This window comes from Ornithodoros turicata, chromosome 10 (genome assembly GCF_037126465.1).
Source record: "Ornithodoros turicata isolate Travis chromosome 10, ASM3712646v1, whole genome shotgun sequence".
NCBI classification, from domain to species: Eukaryota; Metazoa; Arthropoda; class Arachnida; order Ixodida; family Argasidae; genus Ornithodoros; species Ornithodoros turicata.
The window spans coordinates 13890262-13913249 of NC_088210.1; the positions used below are offsets into that span (position 1 = coordinate 13890262).

The following is a 22988-nucleotide window of genomic DNA, read 5'->3' on the forward strand; positions in this document are numbered from 1 at the left end:
CCATGGCACAAGGGCAAGCATCGTGCATGTCGTGGTTATTTGCATAATTGACATGTAGAGGCATTGTAGTATTCATTAGCAGTAGACATTGTAGTAGAGTCATTGTGTAGTAGTCAGTGTAGATGCGTGGCTGTGTGTTTGACCGTAGCTTTCTATTCCAGGTAAGTAAGAGCACGCGGAGTTGGATACTCTACACTCCGCCCCACACAGAAGCTTTGTCTTCCTCCGTGACTTCACGTTCTGGACCGGCCTTACGTTGCGAGCACCTCTGGTGAGAACAGCGGAAACAAAGAACAGTACCTGTCGAGCGAATCGTGACGCATATGGGACGAGTGTGTTTCCCTGGAAGTTCTTTTTTAGAGCGACAGCTGTGAAGGGCTCAGTTTCATGCCGACCTTGTCCCATATGTCGCATCGCCGAAACACAGAAGAGAAGAAACGAAGAAAAAGAAACGCCTAGTGGTGGTGTCCATCTACATTTCCACTAGGGTGCCTGAATACTAGCTCCCTCTTCATGCACTGAGGGAGCTGGAATTCAGGGACGCTAATTTCCCTCAACGTGCTCCTTGCCAAGATACGCGCGTTCCTGGCTGAAACTCTGACCCGTGAACGAACCTTCACATACTACAGTGGCCGTAAGGGGCACACCTTACGGTCTTTCAACACCCTGTTGCCGACCAACATCCTGAAGCATATCAAGCACAACACACTGGTGCTCACCAAGATGATCTTGTCGCGGACCGCATTCGACAGAGCGGATCATGCGCGTAGCGATAGACGAGCTCAAATAAACAGCTCTGTCGCTGCCGTTGACTCCTGCCATCATGCCGTTGAAACTGGCATCATATCCGCCAGTTTTTTTCGCGGTTTATAGCAAGCATGATGATCGAACGGGCTTCCGGTTACCTTGGTTCACGAGGCCTACTTAATGTGCCACTCCGGACTCGGAAAACACTGTTTATTTTATTTAGTCCATGAAAAGAAGGTACCTCAAGGATTTTATACGCGAAATTTGAATTCTGTTTACGAACGCTGTACATTTCTGTAAATTCTTGAAGATCTGCTGAGCCTTCACAAGTTTCGATGACGCGAGGAGCGGGTGACGTAATCATAAGCCCACAGATTGCAATGATGTCATGTTCTGGAGAGGGCGCTCGTCTTCTAACAGCAACGCCGGCGTCCGGGGAGGGTCGTGCGGTGGAGACGTCGCGTGACACTGATCGAAAGAGGGGAAAATGGGAGAGATGTCTCCTCCCTCTTTTGTGTTTTCGGAAGGTCAGAGCGGTCGGATGATACGTCACGTGGGGAACAATTTGGGAAACCACTTTCATGAAGTCATTTTAGCTCGGCTAATAAGGCTCGAACATATTTACAACCCACATGTTTTTGTTTTTGTTTTTTTTTACTCCGTGGAGAGGAGCCTCCCCAATGCGCATGCTGCGGAAGGCAACTCTCTGTTGTGCACATTCTAATCACATGTCTGTTACACACAAATCACCGTCGTCGCCATTTTAAAGAATTTTATCGATATCAAGTGCCTTTTCACCCAACCCTATTGCTTGGGGATGAACCGCTTTTACCCCACATGAGAACTTTCAACCTTTTTTTTTAGAGATATCGGCTATTTAAATGTTTTATAAGTGTATGACTTCCCTTTTACTGTGGTTTACACCTGAAATTCTGTGATAATTTGGTTTTAATTGAGCAGTTATAGCTTTACCTTGTCACACATTTTACTGTTTTGGCGCACAATAGACTTTAGTTGCTCATGCGCCATAAAAACTGCAATCATCATCATCATCATCATCAGTTTACACAGCGACGTGCAAAACAGCGTATACGCGACTTAAAATGAGGCTGGTACGAGAAACCGTATTTTTACTTTATTTACAGTCAACAATGTTACGTATCTTCCAAGTACAGTTTAACAGTTCAGAGAACAGTATAAAAAAACGGAAGCATGTAGCATTGTGAACACCAAGGTTCGACGTTTAATATGAACCCTTGTTTCACATTACATAATTGTACTTCCGACACTCAACTACAACTCCTTTTGACCGTGGATGAGGCGTTTTCCAAGGTGCCTCTCACTGGAGCAACTTGGTTTTAAAAATGTGGGAACATTAGATCGATCTTTCTTTATTTTTCTTTGTTTGTTCTCAACAGCGATATACGTAATCACGAATAAAATATGAGAATTCTTTACAAACGAGTATCACTTTGTACCGTGGTGTTCGATGTGACTGAGAACAGACTATTACCTAAATAGCAACACCATTCACGGAAAAACTAACAAACCAACAACAAACGGATAATAAATCCACCAGTAAACTAGTAAACCAATATTAATTGAATTGCCTCAATTGCCTGAGGAATTGCCTCAGAACGAGAGCCGCCAATATTTCGAACAGAGGCTATTCCTTTTTCTGAGCACCGTCCTCATCATTGGCCAATAGACCTCTACCCGAGAAACGTCATCATAACGTTGCTATCCGGTTCCCGTTGGTACATGGGTTCGAGTCCCGGTGCCGGCTGTGCTGTCTGGGGTTTTTCCTGGGTTTTCCTCAGACGCTTTCAGACATATGTCGGCACAGTTCCCTTAGAAGTCGGCCCAGGACGCACATTCCCCCAGGGCATCAGTCGTGACGTTGCTCACCTGTGTGAGGCCGACAACGTCGAGCCCTTTCGCCATCGCCACCACCACCACCAGACAAATAGAAACCGAAACAAATCGGAAGGGGAGAGCTGGTTTCCAAGAATGGGCAACTTGTTCGCGGCCTTGTATTGAAAGAAAAGTAGGACCGAAGGTCGCGTCCCTTTCAGGAACCATCGTAATCCCTTCAAGACTGTGGCTTTCGGGCGCGGCCTTGTTCGCCCATAGCTTCCAGCGTAGTTCAACTCTACCAAATTGGTGACGCTGTCGAACACTATGACGTCATTTGTTTACAGAGAGGGTAGAGGGCTATTGCCAACGATCAGGACGGTGAGGATTGGTGGCGCTGTCGTCCTGAGACACTTCTTTTAACATGTCCTTACCGGTTCCTTGGATTTTCTACCCTAATAAACCAATAGTACGTTATAATTGTGGTTTTCCTGTAGTGCAAGTCTTAGGTGCATCGCCTTGGCGACTTCCTTTCCGGGAGAAATGAAACGTGCTTGAACACCACTGACGTTTGAAAAGGCGCTATTACATGTGTAGATGCACCATACGCATTCGCACTCTTGGATGCAGCTTTAGAAAAAAAGAAAAAAAAAACAGCAAACGTGGCATTTCTGCACAGGAACACTTGACGGAAATTATAAAATGCACAAATCTACCACGAAGTGATACGGGCACGACAGCCATATTTATGTACATCATAATCTACACCAGCACAATTTGCTCTCTTGCCTGGACTCAACATATTCGCGTCTGTCTCTCCGACAATGGTAAGCAAAGTTTAGTAATTACTTCTACCGTATTTGTGAAAGATTTTTTACAAGGGTGTTTCAGATTAAGGTATGCATTTACTGGCAAAAGGATCAAGCGTCGTTAACTTTTCAGAGTTTTAGCGATAGATAGTTTTTAAAAAATGAACAAAAAAAGTGTTAAAACACTTTTTTGTTCGTTTTTTTATTTGGGTACTTTTCTAGCTTCCCATGCGATGTTGAGGTAGAAAGTTCGTATTGCGCCATTGTTATTGCCCGGTTATAACGATCGGCAAATGTAACTGTGGTTACGTGGCAGCGCTCAATCACCTCCCCGATCGGCGTAATTCGCTAAACACGGATCCATCGCTTTGTAGGTCTTACGTTTTGGGGTGGAGACTTTAACCGGCGTGACGCGAATTGAGCACAAAAACGAGTTCGAAGTGAAAACGTTCGGGACATATTATGACACTCTAGCTCAATGTACAGCTGGCTATTGGACACCCGCTAGGGCTTGACTTATTATCACAACAGATTGAGTATATTGGTCCGCGTATTCACAGCTTTTCTTGCTTCCACCGTCAGCGGCGCTTTGCATATTTTGCTGCACTTTAACAGATACACTAGCATGCTCGGAATGAGTAATAATGGTCGAGATGCGCACAAGCCAAGTAGATGTTGTGAAACGAAAGTAGCAGCTATGAATTACGTTCAAAAGTCTGTGATTATACAAAACAGTGTCGTAATTTTTACTGATCGCTTCACTCATATGAAATAAATATTATTATCATATACGATGCACTTTGCATAAGCTTATATAATTACTATATTTTGTTTTAATGTTATATTAGCCAATTGATTATCCACACGTATAACTTTGCGTTTAGGTGTCATTCGAAATTTTATAGATATACATAACAAATTATTTGTGAATGAAGTGTGAAGATACATCAGTAGATTTTGTTTTCGAAAATGGAACATGTCAAAACACGCATTCGTATGATACATAGAGGGTGAAGTATGCTTCCAATGAAGTTAGTCTTGGAGTATAACGAGTAACGTAATAGTGACCTCTTCTTGGGCGACCGCGCGCAATTTTAACGCAGCGTGTTTATTTTCAAAACTGCTATTTGGGCCTATGGTCTTTACATCATTAGACAACCCGGCTATACGTGGATATGGGCGTCATTCTGACCTCATGAGTACACTCCACGTGATGGAAAAAGAATAACCATAACCACATGCATCAGTACGGTCTACTACAGTGGAAATTTGGATGAGGGTTAGTGAAGACAGTGAACGGAGCAACGGAGAGGGAGGCAAGTAAATGTGCCCGTCTTGTTCAAGTCCCATTTTTCGCTGCATTGATGACTGTTTGAAACGTAAGTACACGCTGATGTGTAGGTTAGGGGCTACACAGGGTGGTCCAGCCATATGCATACACGCTTTTGTATGTGACTCACTTACGGGTTGACCTCTTCGTGGAGCTCTTCCGTGGCACTAGTCACTGAATTGCTTCGCTATTGCGTGACTCTACGTGGTACAATACAATAGTTGAGCACCTTTAGCGAATATTCATTAGTTAACTGAGCTGCAGAGGATTAATGAAAACATGATCGCGTGGCATATTAGTTACAAACTGCAAAAAAGTAGAAAACGGAATAGAAAAACACTTAGTTCGTGAGGTACTGTACATGTATTTTCGATATTTTAAGGCAACTTTTGCTTTTTTGTCTTTCACGCATAAAATATCAAGCATAGACGTGGACAAGTTCTAGGGCGTAACTGAGAGCTGCGAGATGTACTGCTGAAGCGCAGGATATACTCTTATAGGTCCAGGGCTATGGGTACGGTTAACGACAAAATCGCTTTCGCTAGACGGATCATCACGAACGCTAGTCAGTGAATAACAGCTGCGAACCACGAAATGTCGCATTCAACAACACTGGAAGAAAGTCCACGAGACCGCTGGACTGGCTCTGGGCTGATTACACACTGGTGTAAGACGCTGCGTCTTCCCGCGGGCATCACCACAGCTCATGTATATGACCTTGTTGTATTACGGTGGGAGCGTGTTTAGCTAATGTCGGTCTAAACTACTGATGTGATCCCGAGAGGCAGAAAAAGTACAAGGCGTACCATGGTTCCGGTCTACCTACGAATTACCGTGCAAAGCGTATGTATCACTCAACCCTGTCACAACGCCGTGACCAGCATTTTCCTGCCACACCGCACAACTTCATATTACGTGAGCATTGCATAACAGACCGATTTTGAGCAAATACTGCTTGCTCTCCACATGCCTTTGGACCTCCATGGGCTCGAAGGGATAACGGACCAGAATACGGCGCACACATTCGAGACACCAGTGCAGTGCCGTAGCCAGAGGGGGTGGGGTCTTGGGGGGGTTCAAACACCCCACGAAATCGTACCTTTCGTAGTGTATTTGGGAGAGGGAAAACGGGAATCCTCTTCCCCATGTAAAGTTCCCGCAGAACACCTCCCGAGATACTTTTTTCTGGCTACGCTACTGCTCCAGTGCTATAAATATTGCGAGCTGTTTTCCATGCAGCTTGCACTGCGGGTAGCCTACCAGAAGACTGCTGCCTGCGAGCAGCGTTCTGGATCACTGCGTAACGTTAAGTAAGAGAGGTGAAGTACAGCGAAGCATGGGACACCTGCCAGTATTTTGCAACTTCACCAACGCGACCGTTTAAAGTGTAAGTTAACGACAATGACGAGGGGCATCGTCGACGCAGTCTTTTCTATTTGTTTAAAACTGCAGCGGTAGGCCAAGAAGAAGCTCGTGTAACTCCTTGCCCATTGTCCCACCTTACAGGTCTTCCCTTGCTCAAGTTTCCACATGTTCTACCGTAAGTCCACTCAATCCATTGTGAATCATAAACAAACTGGGTGTGAACTCGGTTGGACCACCCTGATTCATAGCTTGAATGCGAATAACCAAATGAGAGGGAAGCGAATGATGTCGGGGATGGAGGGCTTGCGTAGCCGGGTGCCCTAGGCCAGTAACAAAGATCGGTGATGACATACCAAGTCTGGGACTAGAAACCTTTATACACCGTTGTCTCCATGTCCTCACCTTGGTGTGCCGCACAGAGCCATTGAACCCAATGCCTACGTGCGGCATGTCGTGACCCGAATGGAAGGGACTCAGCCTTTAAAAAAAATCGAATATAAATGTTTCATTCCAGGGCGCAGCATGCTTTGCTAACACCGGATGGGTGACAGTATGGCGTCTTACACGTCCACATGTCTTACACATAGTTTAAGCACAAGGGGTTTCCAGGCAAAATGAACGCTCACAAGGACGGCTCCCGGTGAACTCACTGGACAATACTGGAAGAGCCTTCGCAAAAATCCCATGACGAACGTCTGCGCGTTCCTCTATCCTAGATTATAGTTTATAGTTTTCAGAGGGCCTATAAAAAGGTGCTTGGATGAAACACCTAGGCCTTATTTTGCTTCTTGCATTACCATGGCGTACGTTTCTCTGATCATTGTTCCTAGAACGGATTCGATTTGGAAACATATGTTACCGTACACTGTCCATGGAGGAATTTGCATTGGGTCTGGCCATCGCTATGTCTAGCGAGCGACATTCAGAAGCAGGTACAAGGCTGCGCTTGTTTCGGGATTTCCCATTTGCTTTTCGCAATAGCACTATAAGGGCAAGATGTGAAGCGCCCAAGCTTAGACGCATGTTGGGTTCACCAGCTTCTTGGCGGCGGCACTGTGCGGTTTGAAGCAGATCACCGTTCGCTGCGGGCAACAGGCACAGTCTTAGAAATCTGACAACGGTCTTGACTAGGCAAGAATCTAGGCAACAGCCCCGGACTGGTCGTGAACCTTAGCTGGAAAGTGCCCTGTGGACCGTCACGATTTGTCACGCGTTACTCGCTCGGCACAGTGCTCCCTCGGGATAGGAGACGTCTGGGTTGCGACCTATGACTATTGATAGGAACCTGGACACATATGCCAATCGTTTACGGGAGATGCGGGTCGCGGGTTGGTTATGGAAGTGGCCACTAAAAGCGCTAAATCACATTATTATACAGAAGAAATGACACGTTCATTGTTATCATCATTGGCTACCGTTCGCCGCTTGGTTTGCAGCATGACATACTACTATACTAGAGACCTGGACATCCGCTAAGCTTTCAGCACCGGGGTAGTAGTTCTGGCAATCGCCGCTTGGCTATGGGATTTGGCGCTAGCTATCACTATTCGTTGCCATGTGATTTGCCGAAACCGCGGCAATGTATGGTGGGCTGTGTTGCCAACGACGAAGCGGTACGGGAGAGGGTAGCGCGTGCTTAGTAGCAGCCTGTGTAGCCCTGTGTAGCGGACGAACGACGGTGGCAAGGATGATAGTGTCATTCCCTCTCCAATAACGCTATGTGGCGCTTGCAGCGCCCACTAGCGTAACTAACCCATGAACCGGCTCTCCCATAGGCGATTGCCAGTCGTCCAGGTCTTCAGTATGGAGTAGGCCGTGCTTTGCAGAACAAGCTAGCCCTCTTCATCGTCATAATATTGGATTTGGAAAATCACTTGATGATCGATAGTGCTAACTAGCTCCAAATCCCATAGTGAAGCGGTAACTATCGTAACTAATAAGTCGGTGCTGGGAACATTGCGTATATGTCCCGGTCTCTATCTGTGGTAGCAAGAGGTCGCCTCAGTCGTCTCCCTGTTGGCCCGTCTGAGATCTTTCCGGGTAAGATTCTTCGCCCCAGTCCTGGCCCCCAAGAACAAGGACAGAAAACGAACCAACCTCTCTCAGCGTCCCTTGCGTCCGAATGAAGGCGAACAAAATATATCCCGGCACGAAGCACATGGAGGACAGGGTCAACACCCACCCAACGTAGATGGACCAGTCAGGAAATTTGTAGTTCTCCCACTCGAGCGGCTTGTACCGTAGTACGGCGAAGATGAACATGACCTGCACAACGGTCAGCTTCAGAGAGGCGTTCACAGTGGATGGCACGACTTACAAATAGAAATATTGGGCTAATGTAACTCCAGCAGAGCCGCCAGTAGAGCCCCGGGAGGTGGCCCAGCATTTCTTTCACGTGCTGAGCGAAGCGGTTAGCACCTGGTGCGGACGGCATTGAAATTCAAATAAACGCACCTGAAGTCGTTGAACTAAAGTGGGCGTGCTTACCAAAGAACCAGCAAACAACCACGGATTCAACGAGCACTATGAACAGCACTCCCGTAGCCGTGGCATAAGTATCCAGAAGACTGACGATGTAGTTTCCACCCTGAGGACCACACACAATGCATTATGAGAGCTCGAGCAGGAAAACGGAGGGCAGGGAAGTGTTTGCGACTTACGTATGTTGTTGTCGGCAAAGCGCAGATATAGATAAAAATGATGACACATGCAACGAAGATCTCTCTATTCTTCCGCAGCAGGTTGGGGTATTCGTCACACAGCCCAGTCAGCATCGCTTCAAGGCCACCGAACTGCGGGAAACAAAACATGCGCACACGGAGTTCAGCGATCCTGTAATGGTGCTATTGCTATACCGTGCTGTCCAATCCAAGTGTGATGAGCATCAAGAAGAACATGATGGACCAGAAGACAGAGCCAGACATCGTAGCTATGGCTTCCGGGTACACGATGAAGACTAAACCAGGACCTGCGCAATGACACGTCGTTGTTCATCACTGTGTCTAGCGTACAAGCACTTCAGGTCTACTCGTGTATGTTGAAGGAACAGTGGAATGACACCGGGGATTGGTCGGAACTCAGCAACCATGCAAAATACATTGCATTGTATGGGGCATTGCGGTCGCTCGTCTTCGGTTTCCGTCGTCTGCTAACCCATGTGAACTTCGACGTGCGGGCCAATGAGGGCCCTCGCGCTGCGGACATGACGACACCGGATATAGTTGGGCAACCTGCTGCCCGGTCGGCTGAGGTACAGGGTATCGTAGTACGGAGTATCGCATTCCTTTTCCGCGACGCAGCCGCCATTCGGTGTCCGCGATTGGGCCCGATCGTGTCACGTGGTTTCTCTTTCCAAGAACGGGCCGTTCATGTTGAGTTCTCTCCATTCCAAAACGGGTTTCCTCGGTTGCGAGCTGGCTCGACTGCGCGCTGTTCTCCGGCGGAGAAGGGGGAGATTGACGTCCCGTTGCTAGGCGACGCATCCGCGCCGGACCCAAGATGGCGGTGTCGCTCGCCGGCGTGGCTCAGTGTCGCTACTCTGTTCCCTATTTAGTGAGCCTACGTATACCCATAGCGTTCATCACATCCGCTCACTCTCGAAGAAAAATTTTGATGCAACAGGCGAAATTCGTGTGACCTCCGCCACACTACGTACGTTCGCGACACAAAGTTCATAACAGAACTCGAGCACACCCTCAGCTTCTCGTACACACCTGCGATGTTTCTTTCGAGTGCAGCGCCACTCTTAACTATATACAACTCTGACACAACCTTGTGGCTTTCCAGGTCTGATCGCCGGAACTATCTAGAATAGCACACAATAGCACTATAATCGCGACTGACAAGATACAACTCATACATACTGAACGCAACTCAAAACGACGCACAGTATAAGTCGCGCTGTTCCATTCCTGTATACCTCGATCAGATTGGCTGTTATGGGGCGTCAGGCACAGGACCGTGAGTCCGAAGTGCATATCTCGGAATTGGGGCGCTACATTAGGGGCGCCTGTGTGCTCAAAGCTTCTTCTAAAAGAGCCTGTGCGCCATTATATCAGGGGCTATTTTGATGAAAGGGAAACAGTCGCCGCTAGAGGGAACGTGCTGGTAAGAACGCTGGGGAGGACAGTTTTCTTTTGCGATATGTCGTCAGCAATTCGTGGTTTATTAAACGGGTCCTGAGCGGGCTTCATCGTGTTCGCGTGTACAACTCTGTCGTCACCTCGCCTGACAGCTTCACTTACCGTCCGTTGCGACGTTACTGATGTCCTTGTTGAGGACGTGTGCCATGTAGCCCAGAACAGAAAAAATGACGAAGCCAGCGAGGAAGCTGGTGAGGCAGTTGATCACACTCGTCACAATAGCGTCCCTGAAAGGAAACGAGGGATTGATTTGATTGATTGGTCGAAAAAAAAGAAAGAAAATGAAGGGGCGCGTGTTAACCTATGTCCTAAAAAAAACGGGAATCCTAAGGGTACGCGAAAATTTGCAGCGAGAATTTGCACTTCGAAAGCAATGCAGCTATCGCGAATCGCAGTTGATTGCACGCCTTTATTAAATGCAATAAGGACAGTCTTGGGCGTATCACAAAGCCAATCAAGTCACAAATATCAGAACTCAGATTTCGCGAAATTTAGTGGCCGCGAATGTGCGCCTTGTGTTCGATTCGCAAAAAATTGGGGTAGAAAAAAACTATAAGATGTTACAGTCATTCATTCCAGTGACAGTTCAATCGCGTGCAGATATGCTTCCAGTGCGCTAGAGATGTACATTACGCCAGGCTCTACAAAACGGGCAGATAAAAAAGAACAGGAAAGGGAGACTAGCGGTGGTGGTGGTGGTGATGGTGAAAGGGCTTTCCGTTGTCGGCCTCACATATGTGGGCAACGTCACGACTGACGCCCTGGGGAAATGTGCGTCTTGGGCCGACTTCTAGGGGAACTGTGGACTAGGAAAACTAGCCGTACATCCATTCGTATTCGCTAGACCAATCCGTGCACAGAATGGAAACACAAGCACGTGCAACAGTTCCCTCGTTATATAGCTCCGGTATGACTGACATGCACGGGACTTTCATCATCTTTTCAAATTCATCTTTTCATTCATCTTTCATCTTTTATCTTTCATCTAATCATTCATCTTTTTAAATAATGCCTTCACTGCAACGCTTCCTGTATATTTTAAACGTCTATCTCTAATATTTCCGTCGTCTATTTAATATTTCCGCGTTATTTATATTCTACTTGTGTTAACTTTTATCTTCGCTTACCCCCCTCATGTAATGCCCCAATGGGGCGCCTTGAGGTACTACCATAAATAAATAAATAAATCTACCGGAAGTTAGCACGCTATGCAAGCGGGTTCGGTATGCCTCTGTTCCGAATCTCAGCTGAACAATTGTCGGCAAGAATATAACTGACGCGGCAACACAACATGGAAAAGAGCGGGAATGAATAGAAACATGAGACGTGCGTAGAGGCTTCACTTTCCATCACTGCTTGACAAGGCACGTATCAGAACGGAAGGGAATGTCTTCTTCGTGCATGTACATGGTGATTGGGTGAAATGGTCCTCGGTTATTCTACTGGGTGCCCAAACAAACACGCATCAAGCTTTTTCTTTTTTTAAAAAAAAAAAGGAAGACAAAGATGTGGTATGTTCTACTCGCCAGCGTTTTTCTTTCGACATAGCGCCTTATTGATGAATTAGATTGGTTAGACTATAGCTAACTTTAAATTTGAAATAAGGGTCGAGGTGAAATTTGAAAGTTTTAGTGCGCATTGAGAAACACCGGACTGAAGTGTTTCCAACAAAGGACACTTTGTGTGTCCTTTGTGTGTGTGTGTGTGTTTTTAGGTGTTGGGGGTGGAGGTCTAAAACGAAAGCGCGCGAAATTTCAAAAAGTACAACGCGACAACGCCCACGCGCGCCGCGATTCCTTCACATATATTCAAGGGTAGCTCTTATAATGGTTCGAGACGTTGTCTGCCTTCTTTGACTTAGCGTTGAGGGACAAAATTTTCTGCTACCATACCGACACGCCAGCGACTTTTCCAGCGCTTCTTTTTCTTTTCATTTAAAAGGTCAGCCCATCGGGAACTAGTCTTACCTGTAGCAGTTGTTGTGAAATTTGTTGTAACTGGACAATGCCAACAGGGTTCCAAAGCCAGGACCGAGTGAGAAGAATATTTGTGTAGCAGCGTCAATCCACACCTTGAACAAGAAGCAAGAGACAATTATTCATCTGGACACAGAACACTTGTGTCAGTTTCTTTCTTTTTCTTTTTTTTTCTTTTTCGGATCGTACAAATGCCTAGACCAGAAGAAACAACGTCCAAACGCCTCTACACCGAAGAATGCTTTCTTGATGCCCCTCTCCATTCTTCTCTACGTAGCCGCAGTGTCGTATGCTTCAACGAATCGTCGCAGACGACATCGAACAGAGGAAGCATGTGGCTATAAAAGCGGCTGCCCAGGTGGCTAATAGCTACGGCTACGTCGAGCCTGTATGGCTACGGTCCTGAAAGCATGGCACGAATTGGCGGTGCTGCTAGTGACGTCTCGTCGGTGAGCTATCAGGCCTTGTTTGGTATCGATGGCGCTGATGGCACGCCGCCATCCCAATGAAGGTTGATTTTCGTTCCATTACGCGATAATGGACAGTCAGGGGCTGTTCACGAGTTATGAAGTTCGACTAAAGCGTACAACTGCTGCAGGGAAACAACATATGGATATCGCGTGGAAGGACACAAAAATTTAATTTACATGCGCCAAACAGCGATGGGCTTCGGACACTTCGTCCTGTGTTATGCCGGATAGACGTAACAGACGGCTAGTCGCATTGATGTGAACCTGCATTGTGCGATGTGTTTTGCAGCGAAAGGGGTAATGGACGCATAGACAACCAGCACTGCGAACATTGAAACCCAAAGAGGGCTGTGACGTCACAGAAGGCGTCACGTGCACGAAGGGTCATGTGTTTACAAGAACCAATACACTACGACAGCTTGCCTCTGCGCATCAGAGAAGGTAAAACACGAGGAAACAACTTGACGAAGTGTCTGTCCAATCACAAAACAGCAATAAGGCGGTAATACGTAGACCGGCATGGTAATCTGCATAGGTTCAGAAGGCGCGTTTACGTGAAGGCGGTAAAGTTCGACTGGACGAGATAAGTCGATTTCTCCTCTGCATGTATATATCGGTGCGTATCAACTTGAAAGAGAAGTCAGCACAGCAAAAACAAGCAGCCTGGATGAGATATATAGGTGGACTGAAACCACTTAGGCAACTATCAAGCATCTTTCCCTCTGCTTCAGTCGAGTGTTCTGCGACCATGGGAGTCTCCGTCGATTTCATAAACTCTCGCCATGCCACACCTTGACGATTACGCTAGTCGACTGGGGCGTTCGGTCGACATATCGGTCCACGTAAGCGCAATTACAGAAGAAAGTACGTCCGCGCCTAACCTTGAACTGGTACGCCCTCATTTGGGAGACGAACCAATGAGGCCGCTCCATGGAAAATATGGGAGAGAGGGAAACTGGATAGCTGCGCAGACACCTGACATACTGGCAAAGGGCAATGCTTTCGCTCCTCACGAAGTCAGAGCTCGACGACGAGGTACGTTCAAGCTAACTAGAACAGACAGCGGCTTGAAAGCACATGCCAGAGCAGCGTAATTGGTTAGCGCACTCTACCAGCAATCGAAAGGTCCGTGGTTCAAATCACGCCGCTGTCTGTTTCTTTCTTTTTTTTTTTTCTTTTTACGATTGCCATATTTCAATTGTTCATGTTCTCATAGGCACCCGTTGAGGTTTGTGTTGTGTTCGTCTACTTTGCGTGTTCCAGCCTTTCAACAGTTAACTTTCAGTCGTATCCAAACATTTAACCTCGTTTTATGATATTGGCAAATATGCGGTTATACCAACACTTGTTTCATGTGTTTTTTTGTTTGTTTTTTTAGACTGATGACGGAGTAAAATAAAGTAGAGACTCTCTTGTAAAGAATGGCCGACGTATATGCAAACTAAACTTCTACTGTCCTAAAACATTTCTTTCAACGAAACTTCCTGAGAACGGACTTCCGAGAAAAAAGGAATGCGAACACAACAAAAAGACTCACATCTGATGAAAGTAATTTGTCCCATTGTGGTGAGAGGTAGTACTTGATGCCTTCCATGGAGCCGTCGAGAGTGACTCCCCTCACAAGCAGAATCAACAGGACCACGTACGGCATTGTAGCTGTGAACCACACAGCCTGCAACGAATAATAATTACATTTTCTATTTCAATTCAGTTCAATTTATTTCACTCATGAGGTGTGGAGGCGCAGACAAAAGCACTGCAAGCGCAACTTTGACAGCAATCCAGCGCACCACACAGCATGCTCGATGAACGAATCATCACCACGTAGCACAATGTCGTTTCGGTTGGAAGTCGTTATCTTTTAAATGCGTAAAAAATGAGACGCGTACTTTTTCTTGGGACACCTTTCATTTGTGTTAAAAACAAAAGTAATTGGAGTAGATTTACACGTATATGGTGTGTCCGCTTATTTGTGTGGCGACATGCTGAACATGCCGCAGGGTAGGACTGCGGATAATTTCGGCCACTGGGGTTCTTCTGACGTGCGCTGGAAATTTCGGACACACCCATGTCACACGGACAGTCTTCAATGACCATTGAGACCAATGACCATTGAACATGTGTAAAATGTACCGCGAAGCGTGTAACGTGCCAACCTGTCACGAGCATTGGATCCAATGCTCCCTGACAGGTTCAGATCTAATGCTCCCTGGCAAGTTGAGATATAATCCTCCCTGACAGGTTGAGATCTAATGCTCACTGATAATTTGAGATCTAAACGCTCCCTGACAAGTTGAGGTCTAATGCCCCCTGACAAGTTGAGATCTAACGCTCCCTGACAAGTTGAGATCTAATGCTCCCTGACAGGTTGAGATCTAATGAACCCCGATAATTTGAGATCAATGCTCCGTGACAAGTTGAGACATCATGCTCCCTGACAAGTTGAGTCATAATGCTCCTTGGCCGATTGAGATCTAATGCTCCCTGACAAGTTGAGATCTAACGCTGCCTGACTGGTTTAGGTCTAATGCTCCCTGACAAGTTGATATCTAATACTTCCTGACATGTTGAGATCTAATGCTTCCTGACAAGTTGAGATCTAATACTTCCTGACATGTTGAGATCTAATGCTCCCTGACAAACTGACACGTTACAAGCTTTCATTCGCTGCGCAAGTTCAATGGTCATTGGCTTGAATGATCATTGAAGACTGCCCGCGTGACCGGGTTAAAACACATAACAACACTGTGCTATATGAAAGCAGAACTGGTTTTCTTTTAATCAATCAATCAATCAATCAACTTCACAATATAACACACTCTGCCCTGCATATATGACACAGTTATCGCTTCTGATTTGGGGAGATAGCGCGTTCTGCACTCCCTTTTGTGACAATTGTGGATTGTCACATATTTAAATTACCACAAAAGGCATTTTCAGCAAGTCAGAAAAGATAACGGCATCATTCTAGCTTATTGTTTGTTTGGAGCGTGCTATGCGGTCAAGTTCAGCTTTCACAGTATAGAATATACAACATTGTTTTCTTTCTTGATTTTTTGAAAATGGGAGGCGTACGCTTTTTTGTGGCAAAGTCGATATGTGCTAAGTGCCACAAAAAGGAGTGTACGAAGCGCTCTTTCATAAAAGCTACAAACAGAGATTTTGTGATTGCAGCATATTTTGGGGGAAGTGGCAATTCTTTATCAAAATTTTCGCGTGCTGTAAAAATTTGCGAATTGGAAGATTAGGGGCCGTAGGAGCATTTAGGCTTTTATAGTATGTCAATACCCCATTAATAAACACACCGAGTAATTACAGCACAGGTGTTGGTTACATATTACATGAGCAAATTTCGCGATTAATATAAGATCGCGGTAATGAAAGTTGCCTATTGAAAAGAAATGTTCGAGTAAGTTGCGGGGACGGGTGAAGAGAGAAAGAGAAGTCACCCAGCGGACACTGTCCGTTTTTCTTCGGCAGCGATGGACAACTAGATCTTAAAAGTAAGCGAGCAAACCCGATAGAGTTGACGAAAAACAAGAACACAGCTTTACATGTAACCTCCGAAGGCGTGAGAAGGAAAGAGACCCGTAATAGGACTGTTACCTAGAACACGCCGAGGCATCCGTTGCAGACGACAAGAAGAAGTGAGTGAAAGTGACAGATTCCTCTCGTCGTCTGCTACCCAGGTGATAAAGGGCCGTTGGCATCTCTCCCTCTTAATCAACCTGCACTTGTGTAACACCACATCTCGATTTGCTGAAATCGACCGGCGTACGAATCACGTCCAAAAGTGTTGTTTTCGGGGCTGTGGTACATAGGCCTAGTTCAGTAGCGACCATTTAGCGGCGTTTTTATCGACGCCTTTCGTGACCATGTCCCTCCACGTGTTCGTTTGCAAGTGAGAAGAAAAAGGATGGAGAGCTTCAGAACAGGGGACTCAAGCGAAGGAAACAGCATCGTCGCCACTGCTGATACCCACAACCGAAAGAGAAGGAATTAAATTAATCGAAGACGCGATGCGTAGGTTCCCAGTAGCTGTGCTGGCAACAACAGCATCTCCGCTCCCTGAAGAATCGCGTGAGAATCAACACAAGAAAAACGAAACAACGTTGCCCATAGAGGAGACCGAATTTAAAACATATAGGAAGCAGAGCGGGTGTCTCGAGTTCAGATGCAAAGGGAAGGGTGACTAGACGTATGCTACAACAGGGCTATACGTCTAAGTCACAAGAAGGCGTATGCCCCACTCTCTCCTCAATTCTTGAGTGATAGCGGTATCATTTTGCGAATGGTTGGCGCAGAGTGTGTTGTGTTGACGTTCTGTTTTCAGAGTGTTCGATTAACCGAGAGTGCTTGGCATACACAGTGTCTTCGCCTTCCGCAATGACATTGCCTGATGATGATAGTCAGAATCCACCCTCCATCCTCCATCCGTCTTTCTTTTTTCTTTTTCTTTTTTGCTATAGTCGTGATGACGCCAACTTCTGTGTGGCCAACAGCCGATCCTGCCAACCCCCCACCCCTACTAGGTTCTCTTTTTATATTGTACAGCGGCAAAAAAAAAAAAATGTCGTTGGATTTGTACCTTGCCAGTGCTGCGGACGCCCTTCCAGAGGGAAAAATACACGATGACGAAGACCGCAAACAGACACGCCGCCAGGGGCCACCGTATCCCGCCAATCTTGTCGATGCCTCCGGACTTGTGGATCTGAAGAACCTTCCGTCTGCAATCAGTACATTCACAGGATCATGTTAGAACATCTATCGCATGTGTCGGTTGGTGCATCGCCGACTGGCATCGCCGACTGGCATCAAAGAAACAGTCAGTATATACGCTCAGTGGGCTTTTGCTCAGCAACACTCCTATGTTTTGAAGAGGCTTCCCAAGATCAGTAATCACTCAGTAACAGATCCGAAAGAGTGGTTATTTATGCATTTATGTTCCGGGTTAGAGAAAGGGTCACTCTCAACAATCAATAAGAAGCGGACGACGGAATCTATCGTTTTCAATTGCGCAGCCGCGTATGTTCTCAGCAGACGAAACGACGCTATGTAAAGGCATTATATAGTGTAGGCTACTGCAGTGTTACCCAAACTGTGGGCGCGACCCCACGGGGTCGTGACAGATTCGGCGTGGGGTCGCGAAATGGTTCGGGAACATGAAAAAAAAAAAGGGGGATAGCAGATTATGCCCTTACACCATGCTCTACCCACAATTCTGCCGTCACACAGAACAACTCGTGGTATAGGTGACCTCGAGGTCTAACAAACAAGCTCAGTTGAATAGGAACAGCCAAGGGCGGATCTAGAGGGAGGGGTCAGGATGTCCTGACCCCCTCCTCAATTCCTATCTTGACATAGTGTTTAGCTGACCTAGATCGTGCATCTACCATGCTGGCCAAGGCTGGACCTCCCTGTCCAAAAAATCCTGGATCCGCCCCTGGGAACAGCCATCCCTGCAGCCACGAGTTAATTTTAACGCTTTTGCCAAGGTTTCTAGCACGGCTGATCCACTCTGACTAATAACTGTAGGATTAAATTTCATCGTCAGTTTTGTGTATTACTGCTCATGCGCTGAAATCGAAAAGCTTGTGGCATCACGGAAAGCCTGGGAGGGGGGGGGGGGGAGGGGTTCGCAACGGGATATCTTATATTTTTGACGGGTCGCAAGGAGTTTAGGACGTGCTGACGTACTGAGTTCATTGGACGACCGAAAAGTGACTTAATTTCTGCGTCAGACTTGCCCTGCTGTCTATATCTCAACCCTGCTCTCGCATAAGAAGATAGGTGTGACACCGATCTCTGAATTGTTTATGCCATCGTCTCTCTCTCAAATCTGAGTCATTACGTACTCATTCGAAATCGAACCGTAAGATCGCACTCATCTCCGTTTTGTTTTATGCAAACGACCCCAGGAACGATAGCGGCATCATTCAGTGCAGTGGTTGCGCAGTGAAGTTTTGTCGTAGGACACGCCATGATAAACATAACGACTTAAATATATGATGGAGCCCTCTCTCTCCCTCTCTCTCCCATCGACAACAGCCTTCGGTTTAACGACCGCTCTCACACATATTTCATCAAAACCACAGTTCGCGAACGTCACATTGGCGGCGCACGCATTGGCAGAAACTTTCGCCTCAGTAATCGATGGCCGTCCTACAGCGTCACCTGTTGCTCGCGTTATCGGCGGCCCCGCAGGCTCTGGGGCCTTATCACGGAGCCTTCTCTCCCTCTCGAACAGCTCGAGAAGTAATGATGCGATCAATGTGGCGAGCATACTCTATTTTTGCGTCTGCCTATCTGGGTGGTGACTACCCTCTCCACCTCTTGGTGGAATACGGGATCGCATATATTTTCTCCTCCACCCTATCGGGGTCCGTTCTTGCTTCTCTTCTTAGACACTGCATGTATTAGTGGTATATCTCCGCAAGCTTGCCCGGGATAAAGGTGCTCTGGCCTTATATGGCATTCTGTTCAGCATTCTTCCGATGATTCCTTTTTTTTTTTTTTTTTGTGAGTGTGTGTGTGTGTGTGTGTGTGTGTGTGTCACTGGGAACAAGGCCGAGAATCTCAAGCAGAAGACGCTCTTTTACGTAATGCATAAACAATTGATGGATCTTAAAACCACAGTCCCTTACCACAAAAACAACACTCTTAAAAATGAACTTCACCACATAGCACGCTCCTGGCCAACCATCATCCCGAATGACAACGTTATCGCCCTAGATTTGTTGAAAACGGGAGCCTATTTTGTGCTCATTATGCACGGCACAGAATAGGCTCCGCCTCCCGTTTTCAACAAATCAGGGACGAGAACGTTGTCATTCGGAATGATGGTTAGTTGTTGGTTTCATTCACATTTGCCAGTTACAAAAAATAAAAAAGAACGATTTAGGTGGGAAGCTACTTCCGATAAAAGTGCTGTCCGCAGAACCAAGGTCAAAGCGCTAAAATCAGCAAAAGAAAAGAAGGCGGGGACACTTCCTCCTCTCGTCGCACCTTTCGCGTGCGCTTTTTTGCGACAATCAAGCAGGCGGGGCTAAAGCACCACTTTCGTTTCTTTTTTCTTTTTACTATTTCTGTTGCTATGGTCACAGTTCTTGTTGGGTCTGCGATTATCCGTGAAGGACCTCATATTTTTGTTTTAAAAAAATAAGAAGAGGTTGGTTAGGCAATTTTCATTGTTCGATTGAAAAAATAGATTTCTCTCACTTAAAAATTGTCCAAAGACTTTTTAAATTGAGGTAAAAATTTCCAGAAAGTAATTACCGAAAGTCCCACAATCCTCCGGCAAGTACGTCGCCAGTTAGAATTTTTTATCACGTTAGGTGAAACACCCTGTATACGGTCATTCCGGCGAATATTTTGAGTGTAACTGGACAGTTTCAAGTAAATACCCCTCTCACATGGGCAGCCTTCAATCATCGTTGGGACCAATGGCCATTGGAACATGATGCGTAGCGCCACAACGCGTGTAACGTCTCAACCTGTTACGGAGCATTGGGTGTAACGCTGTTTGAGAAGTTGACACGTTGCCCGTTTGGTGGCGCTACACGCATGTTCAATGGTCATTGGTTTCAATGGTCATTGAAGGCTGCCCGTGTGACACAGGTATCAGATGAGCAGACGAGAGAGCTCCTACAACGTGGCCGGGGTCTCTCTTAAAAGAGCACGAACATGCTCGAACATGTATTTTCTTTTTACTGCGTCACATGAACATACTACCTTCAGGTACTGTCACGCAAAATATCTGCTTTGGGAAGCGCGTATTTCCTGAGAAAAGTAGCTTATACAAGTTGTTGTTGTTATACAAGAGTTAGCCAAAGCCGTTTATTGGGAGAGTTTGGCTATGGGGAGGAGCCTGTTTCAGAGCGCGACATTTGGCTTCACACGATGGGAGGCATCAAGGTCAGTGCCGCCATTTTGGAGCGGAGCGACCGCCTTGAAATCTCCCCGTGCCGCCGCGGCTCCCCTTTCATTCGGGTCAAGTGGGCGGAGCGATTAGGCGTGTGACGTCACGACGAGCCCCCCCCCCCCCTCCGGGCGGCATAAGACCAAAGAATGGCAAACCCTCCCTATAAACGTCTCCAGAGTGCGCGCGCGGCGGCGGCGACCTTTCCCAGTTCGTCTGCATTACGGCGGGGTAGCAGGGTCGTCTGCTTTGCTTCAGACGCAGGACCGGCGTCGTCAAATACAACCGTAAAAAAGAAAGGGAAGAGAAAAGAAGGCGCGCGCCTCCCTATTGGGTGGGTGACGTGACGTCATAGACTGACATCTGAAGGAAGGAGGTCTTCTGACCGGCGGGATTGAAAGCTCTCTTGCGCAACGCGACTGCGCGCTGCTCTCGCTACTTTTTTTATATATATTTTTTATTTATTTTTTTGCGAAGATGTGGCCCAGGGCTTGTAATCGTAACTTCTACTTGTCTCGACATATTTAAACACTTCCATGCTCTTTTAATGCAGAACTTGATCACATGGCACGCTGAAGGCCAAACATTGCGTACAATATGATATCGTTATCACTCCTGATTTGTGGAAAGCCTGGGACATACCCCTTCTTGTGATAATAGTGAGTTTTAGTGCAGCGTACGCTATCACGCGTGTGACCATACAAGCTTTCGGAGATTTCCTTACGGATACAAGGAGGGGTAATCTTGTCTTTAATCCCGTCACATATCGCGCCAACGCTGGTGCGATCCATCTGGGTGTACCACACCAACTCAGCACTCCTGCTTTCATGCTTTCAATGTAATTGCACTGGCTCGTTTGCTAGCAGCTAACAATCACACATGGATGAAGAGCAGCAGGTCTTACACAATCGCAACTGAATGGAAAGCATTAATTGACTGAACGTACTCGAAGTATTCCTGTGCTGGACTGATGTCACCGCTTGAGGAGTTCGCCCTCTGTGCGAGTGTCCTGCACTGCGGCGTGTTCCAGGCGTTGTCGCAACGCGTCCAAGGCAGCTCTGAAGTGAAGGATGCCAAGAGGTAGTAGAGGGCCCAGGCGATGATGGTGTTGTAGTACATGCCCATGTACACGTCCAAAATGCATATGGCATAACCTATTCCTGCAATACATCACATCGATATAATTCGGGCTGTACAGTGGTGCTGGTGATGGTGGTACTGTTTAACGTTCAGGCTACGCGGGGGGGGGGGGGGGGTAATGGCAGGCTACAGTGGGCCATGAAACCGTTCATCTGCGCATGAACGAAGCGCATCAATTTAGCGCTTCTTTTTCGCCAGCCTCAGCATCAATTGAACGGTTCTATACGAACGATTCTCAGTTTAGCTAAGCTCGTTTTGGAGGGCTTTCGCTTTCACCAGGCCCGTCTTATATACCCTTAAAACAAAACTTCACCACATAGCACGCTGAACGCCAACCATTATGCAGAGTGATACCTTTATCACTCTTGTTTGTGGGAAGCGCGGGGCGTACGCCTTTTTGTGGCAATTAACATTTGTGTATAGGTGTCACAAAAGGGGCGTACGCTTCCCGTTTTCAACAAATCAGGGGAGAGAACGATGTTATTTGGGATGCTGGTTGGCTAGGAGCGTGCTATGTGTTGAAGTTCATCTTTAAGAGTCTAGCCACACGGCAAACTTGATCCATTAAACGGAATGGCAGTAACTTCACCTCCTAACCAACCATCATCTCGAATGACACCGTTCTCTCCCCTCCTGATTTGTTGAAAACAGGAGGCGTACGCCTTTTTTGTGACAATTATGCGGGACATAATTGCAACATAAAAGGCGTACGCCTCCTGTTTGCAACAGATCAGGGGAGAGAAGAATGGCGTACTGCAATCTTTTTAGCGTACGCTCGCTTGCAGTCCTCACTGTTCTTTCAAATGCATTCTAAGAAAAAAAGTGTGGAGCAGTTACACCTTTTAGGAGGCAATATTTGTCGCATATGTTGTGCCTAAAAGGTTGCAAAGTTCTACCTGCTACCTCACTCTCTGCCACGAATGATAGGATTACCTCTTCTGATTCGGTGAGCGAAGGGTGCGTACGCCTTTTTGTAGCAATTTGGATATGTGATAATTTCTTTTACCACCCTTTACACCCTTTATCAGACGCCATGTTGACCAAGGTGGTAACAATAGAAGTTACCACCTTTTCACACCCTTCTTTTTTTAGAGTGAGGTAACCTTTGTCCACAAGGGCGATAGGACTCCACCCGCCAACTCTTTGCCATACTTTTAAACTCTTGTTTTCTTCTAGGCCGAACAATAATAAACGCACTACGCTTTATATTTGCATACATCGCTGCGCGGCATCGCTG

General features: G+C 46.7%; 1 protein-coding gene across 1 annotated transcript in view; it reads right to left on the reverse strand.

The window, feature by feature from the left end:
• Positions 1–6376: 6376 nt before the first annotated feature.
• Positions 6377–22988, reverse strand: part of LOC135370120 (sodium-dependent serotonin transporter-like) — a 33749-nt gene continuing 17137 nt past the window's right edge. The window contains exons 3-13 of the mRNA XM_064603809.1: positions 21558–21771; positions 17282–17420; positions 14231–14365; positions 12215–12318; positions 10350–10474; positions 8961–9073; positions 8766–8897; positions 8593–8692; positions 8423–8523; positions 8203–8370; positions 6377–7187 (exon numbers count right to left, since the gene is read on the reverse strand). Of these exons, the coding sequence (XP_064459879.1) occupies positions 7119–7187; positions 8203–8370; positions 8423–8523; positions 8593–8692; positions 8766–8897; positions 8961–9073; positions 10350–10474; positions 12215–12318; positions 14231–14365; positions 17282–17420; positions 21558–21771 (1400 nt within the window). The 3' untranslated portion in view covers positions 6377–7118. The remainder of the gene's footprint in view (positions 7188–8202; positions 8371–8422; positions 8524–8592; positions 8693–8765; positions 8898–8960; positions 9074–10349; positions 10475–12214; positions 12319–14230; positions 14366–17281; positions 17421–21557; positions 21772–22988) is intronic.